Here is a 10,087-nt window from a genome sequence, read left to right as displayed (position 1 = left end):
CTGGTCTCCAGCCACTCCCCGCTGAGCCTGTATTTGTGCTTGGGATTGCCCCGACCCAGATGTAGGACCTTGCACTTCGCCTTGTTGAACTGCATGAGGTTGGCTTGGGCCCACCTCTCCAGCCTGTCCAGGTCCCTCTGGATGGCATCCCTCCTCTCCAGCCTGTCTACCTCGCCAAACAGCTTGGTATCATTGGCAAACTTGCTGAGGGTGCACTTGACCCCACTGTCCATGTCCGCGACAAAGATGTTGAATAGTGCAGGTCCCAGTACCGATCCCTGAGGAACACTACTCGTCACTGGTCTCCACTTGGACATCGAGCCGTTGACCACAACTCTTTGAGTGCGACCGTCCAGCCAGTTCTTTATCCACCGAGTTGTCCGTTTGTCGAATCCATGTCTCTTCAATTTAGAGACCAGGATATTGTGTGGGACAATGTCAAACACTTTGCACAAGTCCAGGTAGATGACATCAGTTGATCTTCCCTTGTCCACTGGGAAGACGGTGGCTTCTGCCACTGTTGTTGTAACCCCTTCATAGAAGGCCACCAAATTTGTCAGGCATGACTTACCCTTGGTGAAGCCATGCTGGCTGTGCCCAATCACCTCCTTGTTTTCTATGTGCCTTAGCAGAATTTCCAGGAGGATTAAAAAATGTATAGTCTTGAAAACCAGTACAAATGACTTCTGTCTTTTGTTTATCTACTAGTTCTTTACAGATTGGACTCCAAACATCTCTGTTTTAGCTGAGCAGCTATTAAAAAACATGGTGCTGAGTGCCAGAATGCAGTGTAACCCCAGCTCTCCAGCACCTAATCCTGCTACATCCCATTCCTGTCTGCAGGCTACAAGGATGTATGACTGTCAGCTCAAGATTTTTCCCCACCAAATGCAATGTGTCTGGCTTCATTTTGAGGATGGAGATGCCCAGTCAGGATGCTCAGGAAGATGCTGGGAGCCGAGGTACCAGGAATGAAACCAGGACCAGAGAGATCCCAGTAGCAAGTGGAGAACCAGAGAAACAACCTGGGTAAAGAAGTGAATCAGTCCGATGGATACAGGGGAACCGCAGGAAAACAATAACTGGGACAGAATCTGAAAGAAGCTTGGCTTTTTTATCTTTTCTTATTTTCTTTCCCCGCCCCTCCCCCGCCTTGTCAAGAGCCTACATTTTAATTCAAGGAGGCCTTTGATTGTGCCAGAAAATGTCTTTGCACGGAGCATCTTCTGTTTCACCTGGCATACAGCCCTAGCACAGCCATTCCTGTTGTCAATACATCTTAGGAGTATTTCTGCTTTACCATGTCAGCCTTGCTGAAGTTTTGAGCCCTGCTTAAGCCTCAGTTTGAAGCTGAGAAGATGGTGATTCACTGACACAGCCTCATCTCTCCCAGGGATACCTACGCCCGTACCAGCCTATCTCTAGCTCTCTCCTTAAACAGAATAAAAGCCTTAGACCCTGACCATAGGACCCTGGTACAAAATGACAATTTGCCTGCTCTCTGCCATCTCCTCCCATTCTCTTTAGTGACTTGCATGACCTTTTTTTTCCCCCCCTGCCTCAGAAATACTGCAACACCAAAGGCAGAGATGGCACCACATCAAAGAGCCTAAGTTATAAGGGAAGAGGTTTTATTTTCACTTGAGCAGATTTTTTCTTTTTTAAGCGAGACTTCAAAATACCTTAAAAAAGTAACAGTGATGATAATGGGACTGAAAAATTCCATGGCATCTGAATAACATAATTCAGGCACAAGTATCAGAGGATAAGATAAACCACAGCGCAGCAGTTCCCAGGGAACTGACTATAATGACATTCAGGTTATACATCTCATCTGGGCTGCGTTTCTGAAGGAGATGAGAATTAGCAGCCCTGTGACAATAAAAAAAAGTGGGATTAAGAAACGAAAGAGGAGGGTAAAGGGCTGGTCAATTCTCCCACCGCCTTTTCTCATTCCTAAAATTTCTGTTGCCTGGAAATGGCTGATGAGAAGACGGGATTATGTAAGCGCTTGCCAACTTTTCAAACGTTAAGAAAACTAAAGACTGACTGATGGGTAGCTTAACCTATCTTCTAAGCAGTGAACTAAAACATGTTTATGAAGGAGAAGTTGAACAGTGAAACCCCTTTAAAAAATCCAGGAGTGATGAGGACTTGACAATTCCCAGGATTAAAAAGCTGCATACATTACAGATAATGTAATCTCCTTATAGTAAGATGAGGAAAAGGAAAATACAGCCTTTTTGGTGCGCGAGATGTTTTTTTGTCTTAAAGTATATACATCTGGTCTGACTGAAGACTTTCTTGCGTTATTGTCTTTTTTTTTCTTTTTGCTCGTGACAGATACGACAGAGAAGAGAGCTATACCAGCCCTCTAGCTCCACATTAAGTTATATTTTCTAACAAACCCACTGCTCCAATCAAACATTACCCATCAATAATAAAATAATAAGCACTGTGCTGTAGAAATGTCCCTTCCTAAATTTAATCAGGCTAACACGTAGGTGCTACAAGAAAGCAGGCATGAACGGAAGCACAAAATATCTCTATCTAGTTTTGAATACAACTTCAGCGACCGTGTCACCTCAGCAGACCTAAGCTTTCCTGAAATCTTCCTCACTGTCATTCAAGTGGCATGTTACCTGCTGCAAATACTCTAACTTAAATACAGCTGAAGGCTAGTTTAAAATTTAACCTGCTAAACCTTTTCCATTTTTTAATCAAAAAAACTGAGGATTGTGATGATTTTTCCTTTTTCTTTGTTTACCAACAACGCACTGGGTTCTCTAAAATGAGCAAAAAATTCTTGCAGTCATGCGTCTTCCACTTCAAAACAAACATGCTTACATTGGCAATAATGCTGAATGCACTGACGATGCTGCTAGAAAAGGTGATACTCTCAGCAATGTTTCTGAGGCACTGAAAAAAGCCCAAATCCTGCTGCAAGCTGAAGTTGCACCATCCACTGGAGCATCAGCAATGCAAAATTGCAGGCGGCAAATACCTAATTTGGAGACCAAAGCAGAAATTGTGTTGTGTGCTGCTCAACCACTGCTCAAGCAATGAGGTTAGAACAGCAAAATAAACTCTGCTATTTACTACAGGAATGCACGTGTAGTTGTGTAACGCAAACATGGGCGTCTAGAAGAGGGAAAGTATCCAGGTTGCCTGGAGCTCACTTACATCTTCATTAAGGACAAATTCCCAAATAGTGCATTTTTGTACAGCTGCCCAATGATGGCAAAAGGCAAATCCTCAGCTGGTGACAAAGGTTATGGTTCCACTGAAATCTGCTGATGATGTTCCTCCTTTGGTCTTACTGATGGAAGGGAAAAAAACCTAACCAATCCTACATTAAGAAAAGCTGCAATGAATGAGTGGAACCAGACACGAAATTTTGCACCCAACTATTATAACTGTGGGATGCCTTCAAAAATTTAAACTGGGCAAAGCCCCAGTCAGCCAATTACAAAATATACGTCCTTCAGCTTTTGAAGAGATGAAACAACTCAGAAATGCCAGAAGTAACTCAACTGTGATTTTTAAGCTGCTTCAACAGTATCCTAGTTATTTCAAGTAGTACTAACAGTTGACCTGGGATTCCCTTCCCGTAAGTGGAACTACAAGCCAGCAAGGTGCTCAAATTGGGGAAAAAGAAACACACAAAATGATTCTTGAGACTGCTATGTTATGAATATACTGCTTTTTCTATTCCAAACTGCCTTCCCTGTGATTTTTAAAATATGTGAAACCAGGAAGCAAAGAGCAAATAATATCTTCGTAAGTAGGTCATTTTCTTAATGGCAGTGCACTGCTGTTTTACTACCAACTCATTTGCAATACAGACACACACATTTCAAAGCACGTATATTCAGATCTGCAAAGGAGGTGAGCGAGTATAATCATGGAAGCACTTGCTCCAAGATCAAGTAGAGCCTAATTCAGAAAGACAAGCAGGAAAAAGTCATATTTTGCACCTTCTATGCAAGCTTTGCAGAGAGTTATGACACTTTCGAGAAAATCCTCTTGCCGTGTGTAAGCTGCAGTTTGAACGTGCTGCACATTGCATATTTCATTATAAAAGAAGAGCCACGTTATTTCATTAGATAAGCGATAAGTTCAATCCTTACCAAGTTTTCTTGGTTCCTGGCTGCTATTTTCTGATCATCTTCTCCCCCATTTTTCATGTATTTGACCTCTTCCACTGGTTTGATCCTATACTCATCTGAGCACCAAGGGAAAAAAAAAAAAAAAAAAAAAAAAAAATTGAACCAGTGTAGTTCAGCAGCTGGGAAAAAAACCAAACTAAAACAGCTGACTAGAAAAGACCCTAATTAAGCAAAGCAACTAAAAATTACATATATATAGTTTCAAAGGCTTAAATGTGACTGATACCAAGGAAGTTTTTCCTGACTGAACCTTCAGTAAGAATTTCCAGTTCTGGCTTCCAGAAATTGTACAGTAGCTCTCTGGTCTAGTATAGCCATGGCACCACGAACAGGGATGTTCGGTATGAAATCTCCCTAAACTGCCTAGTTTTCTGTACAACGTGTTTAATACAAACAAGTTTTTTCCTCCTGCATCCTCCCGGGATTTTTATTATCAATGGGCAAACAAGTGATATACAGTAGTTACTACACAGAGGATATGCTTATGGATGTTCCTTGCTCTGAGAAAACCTCTTTTAAAAAGCAATGTTGACTAAGGCTATTTGAAATTTAAGTTAAAAGCTGAAAAAAAAAACCAAACCCAACCCTACACCAAAAACCACTGCATTTTTTTTTAATTATCTTTTTCCTGCACTGTTTTAACTGAGCTAAAGCAAAAAGTACACAATGCACAGTCATATAATGATTTCTGGAGAAAAGACCCCATGCTGACCATCTTCCTCTCCCCACGACTATTTTTCCTGCACATGAATGTTACCCAGACAGAAACCCAGAGCGGAAATAAGTAATAAGAAAAGTAATATTCCTGGTTTCCCCTTAATATTTATCAGCTAGGCATTTCAGCTCTTCAAATAATAAATTCCCAGCTCCTGCGCCAGCACTGCAATATTATCTAACATGCATGTGCTATCCCACAGTAAATGGCCTCACCAAAACTTGAATAAAGGTTTTTTTTCCTTTGGTAGGACAAGGCGGCATTTGGTGATTCTTCTTTCTAGCCCAGAACCACAGTGTCAACACTGCCTTTTCTCAGCCCCTATTACACCTTTTTGCTCTGGTCATCTTTGTAGCACATGAATCTACTGGAAAAACACCCAGTTTTGCACGCACACTCTTCTAGCCAGGAGATATAATGCAGAAGAGAAATTTTACCCCATGGAAGTTGAAAATGTTAATACAAAATTAGATAAGACACAGTACACTGGGAATAAAAGGCAAAACCTGGGGAAATTAAAAGAAATTGCACAAACTTAATTCTTTTTCTTTGGGTTTTCAAGCAATTTATCTCGCTAAAGGAAAAACAAAACACAGATGGATTATTCTGGGTTACTGTATGGTTAAAAAAAATTATCAAAATTGTTTAGAATGAAGTTTATTTTCAGGAAACTGTTAACCACAGAGTGTATGTTAAATAAGCTTAACTCTGAAAAACAATCTTTTTTAAAAAAATACAACATGGTTTTGCATTTAGCCTACTCTATATCTAGATGCTTTTTTAATTATAAAGCTAAATAAAACTGAATTTATCAAATAGCAGCATCTCAGATGCAGAGTCTCAAAACAGATGGAAGAATTTAAGACAGTATTATTAGATTGGTAAACGTGAACAACTTCTCCATTCCTCCCCTCCCCCCCACTTTTAATGGAATTTAGGTAGTGTGGAGGTGACAATTCATAAAACCAAAAAGGCTGAACACAATAAAGCCTGAGAATAAGAAGTGCTTGTTTGACTACAGTATCTAACTTAATTTTTTCTCACTCCTTCAGTGATCACTGCTGTGATTAGCAATAAAACCCACATGCAGAAAAGCATAAAGCTCCCACGGTGGTACGTACAGATTTGAATAGGAAAACAATGAGAAAGAGAAAATAGCACAAAGGCAGTTTGCACAACCTGCAGCTGGTCCACATTAACTAAAAGCTCTAGAGGCATGTTCAACCCAACCTTGTAAAAAAAACAGTAAGGTCTGGAGGTCCTGATGTTCAGTGGCAAAAAACCTCTGAAATGTGTCTCCTGCTTATTCCAAGACATTAATTGTGATCAAACACCAAGTGCACACTTGCATAGCAGACCATCCTGTGCGGACTGCATGTATGGGATGCTTCCTTGGAAGACATTGTCTTCTGTAGCAAGTGGACCAGGGCATTGATGAGCCCATGACTGATAATCAGTACAATCAGATTTATATATGAACATTTGATACAGTTTGATAGGATGGAGGCAAGACAGGAACGGAAGGTTTTTATTGAAAACTTAATTCCGTATTCCTTCTCTAACTGATTGTAAGAGTGCTGCCAGGCATCGCTGTTCAGCTGAGAACTTGCTGGTACCTGGCTTCCTAATATTCATCATCACCATCATGACATCAGTCTTGCAATTATTGCAGCATTACGACTTAGAAATTTGCGCTGCTTTTACCAGGTGTAAATAGAATAGAGAGTATTTCAGTACTACAACAATCATCTAAGTCCAACTGACTGACCACTTCAGGGCCAGCCAAAAGTTAAAGCATGTTTTTAAGGGCTTTGTCCAAACGCCTCTTAAACACTGACAGGCTTGGGGCATCGACCACCTCACTAGGAACCCTGTTCCAGTGTTTGACCACCCTCCTGATAAAAAAATGCTTCCTAATGTCCAGTCTAAACCTCCCCTGGTGCAGCTTTGAGCCATTCCTTCACATCCTGTGCCTGGATCCCAGGGAGAACAGATCAGCACCTCCTTCTCCATGTCCCCTCCTCAGGAAGCTATAGAGAGCAATGAGGTAGCCCCTCAGCCTCCTTTTCTCCAAACTAGACAAGCCCAAAGCCATTAGCCAACTCCTCACAGGACATGCCTTCCAGCCCTGTCACCAGCTTTGTTGCCCTCCTCTAGACGCATTCAAAGACCTTCACACTCTTCTTAATTGGCGGGGCCCAGAACTGCACACAGTACTCACGGTGAGGCCACACCAGTGCTGAATACGGCAGCATAATCCCCTCTCTTGACCAGCGGGTCACGCTGTGTTTGATGCACCCCTGGATGCGGTTTGCCCTCTTGGCTGCCAGGGCACTCTGCTGGCTCCCATTGAGCCTGCTGTCAGCCAGCACCCCCACATCCCTTTCCACAGGGCTGCTCTCCAGCCGCTCCTCTCCCAGTTGATACCTGTGCCTGGCATTACTCCATCCTAGGTGCAGAATACGGCATTTTGACTTGTTAAATTTCATTCCACTAATCATAGCCCTATGCTCCAATCTATGTGATCCATTTATGCAATTTATCACTGATAAACACATTGAACAGAACTGGTCCTAGAACAGCCTTGAGGAACACTACTGATGACCAGTTGCCCCCCAGATGTAGCCCCATTCACTACAACCCTTTGAGCTCTTAGTGGTTGTGTGAATTTCATGGCTATGTTTCCTTTCCAGCTTCAGCTCCACACAAGTCTTTTTAGAGATCATCATGAACAAAAGTCCTCAAAAACATAATTTAAAATTCATGTTGAACATGGGCAGAGATCCTTTAAAAGCTGCATCATTTGCCAGATGTATCAAGTAGCCCTGAAAAGGTGGCAAAGAACTTTGACCAGTTTTCTTGTTTAATTTCCGCAGGTATTTACAACAGGGTTAGGAAACATGCTTTCCCCCAATACTTTACTTATGAATACAGTACTGTTCAATTATTTCTGCAGCATAGCACCGTTGGTGCTACTCTTCCCTCTGTCCTACCAACTGCAGGAGAAGTGCAGATGCCTGGAAAATTCATGCCTGAGACATGCAGCAGCAAGAAAGTTTCCAAAAATAAAACACTCATTTTTCATTACATTTTCAGGACAAGTAGAATACACCATGCCAACTAGCAGCAGGTCTTACTTCAGAAAAATCCGCCTTCTCCTTAGAATACAGATATAATACAGAAAAAAGAAATTTAGGAGGTCAAAGTAGAATCACAGAATAGTTTAGGTTGGAAAGGACCTTAAAGATCATTGAGTTCCAACCCCCCTGCCATAGACAGGGACACCTCCCACTAGACCAGGTTGCCCAAGGCCACATCCAGCCTGGCCTTGAGCACCTCCAGGGATGGGGCCTCAGCAACCTCTCTGGGCAACCTGTTCCAGTGCCCTACCACCCTTAAAGTTAAAAACTTCTTCCTAATGCTTAATCTAACCCTGCCCTCTTCCAGTTTAAAGGCATAAGACACCTGCTTCTGTAGATGTTAGCAGAATTACTCTTTTAATAGACACTGTCTTACAAAATTAATATTAATGTCATGGATCTATTATATAGTATGTGTTTGAGCATGAGAACTCTCTGCTTGTATTTCAAAAAGCAATATAAATTTGACATAATCTAAAGTTGAGGATCTGCTTTAAAGGCCAAGAGACTACATTCTGGGGATGAGGCACGTTAAGGAAGAAGCAGGCTTCAGTGCCTAAATAAATGATTAATAGACAGGAGTGCCAAGCAGCCAGCAATTCCAAACCCATATGTTTTGTGCACGCGGTGCACATACCAAAATCAGCCAAACAGGCAAATGCAACACTGGCCTGTGGAAAGTGAGAGATCAACCTAATTTCAGTTAATGGAAGCAGAAGAAAGGACTGAGCCATGAACAACTGTTTTATCAGATACAGAGATGAAGGGAATGGATCAGCAATGTTAAGTTTGAAGCCATATTATTACTCATAAGCTCTCATAATTTCCTATCACAGGCAAAATATTTTCCTTAAAATAGCGAGCATAAATACAATATATTGGTAACATTAGCTCATATTGAGTAGTCACTTGCTGGAGGTAGGTATAAATAGATATGATTCTACTTTCAAGGGAGGGGGGGAACAGATAAGTAATTATACTGCCCCAGAAAGAAAAAGGGGGAGTATCAGCTGACTACAAGCCTTAGAGCTTCCCAGGTACGCCGAGGCATACCTGGAAACATCCACTTTCCGAACTAGCCCAATGCACTGAGGAAAACCCCTGCCTCCAACTAATTTCAATAGCCATTGAACTAGGCTGCTTAAATACGAGTAACTACCCAAATGATAGCTAAAATGTTGATATTTGTACCTGCAACCTTCCCACTGTCTGAGAAGAAACACTAAATTTTGCTCACAGGTCTCCCTCTGGCATTTACAGTACCCAACGACACAAATTTTACCCTTCACATCCATGTTGAACTCCCCCCCCCGCCCCGGATCAAGCTAAGCTGTAAAATTTCATTATCTTTATGGGTCTGTCACAAGTCTGTTCAAGTAGAGACCCGACACAAGAAATGCAGAACCATTCCTGAAAGCAATGGGACCAGTCAGTATTTAGCACTTTCCCAGCCAAGACTGTTGACTGAAATGAGCAAAGGAGGAGAAGGTGGAGCGGGCAGCTTTGCTAGGGAGGACAATGCTAGGAGTTGGTGTAACAGAGACAAAATGAGTCTGATGCACAACACCTTGCTCTTCACAGATAAGACAACATTCATTATTTCAAACATACTAAATATAGAAATTAAATTCAAATAAGTATTTAGAGAAGACAGGCCTTGCGCTATTTTTTGTTATTATTGGAAGGACACAACTATATATAGACTTTTTTGACTAGATGAAGATAAATGTTATCTTCTGTAGATATATACATAAAATTGGGTGTTCAGAAACCACAAATTCTGGGCTATTTATGAGATTGTTCTTGTTTTAAAGTTATCGGTGGCATGAAAACGTTGCAAACACAAAAGAATGGATGTTTAAGCAACAGACATACCTTGAAGTGTGTCCTGAGAGGCATGGTCATTAATGGCTTTAAATGAATATGAAATTTAGATTAAAGATGTTTTGGAGGAGTGGGCCCTTTGATATCTTCCCTAAAGGTAACACCTTTAGGTATTTGCAAAAACTGCTAACCAGGTTTTCCTTGATAAGAGTGAAGCTGGAATTCAAGTAGTAAAGGAT

General features: G+C 41.5%; 1 protein-coding gene across 1 annotated transcript in view; it reads right to left on the bottom strand.

Moving 5' to 3' along the window:
* LOC104285846 (chromosome unknown open reading frame, human C1orf21) overlaps positions 1 to 10,087 on the bottom strand; it is an 80,611-nt gene that overhangs the window by 52,730 nt on the left and 17,794 nt on the right. Inside the window, exon 2 of the mRNA XM_009884353.1 lies at positions 4,131 to 4,225. Coding sequence (XP_009882655.1) covers positions 4,131 to 4,225 — 95 coding nt within the window. The remainder of the gene's footprint in view (positions 1 to 4,130; positions 4,226 to 10,087) is intronic.

The sequence above is a fragment of the Charadrius vociferus genome, unplaced genomic scaffold (assembly GCF_000708025.1).
Source record: "Charadrius vociferus isolate BGI_N301 unplaced genomic scaffold, ASM70802v2 scaffold220, whole genome shotgun sequence".
Lineage (NCBI taxonomy): Eukaryota > Metazoa > Chordata > Aves > Charadriiformes > Charadriidae > Charadrius > Charadrius vociferus.
The sequence above is the reverse complement of the archived record's forward strand: the minus strand, read 5'-3'. Positions and strand labels throughout refer to the sequence as shown.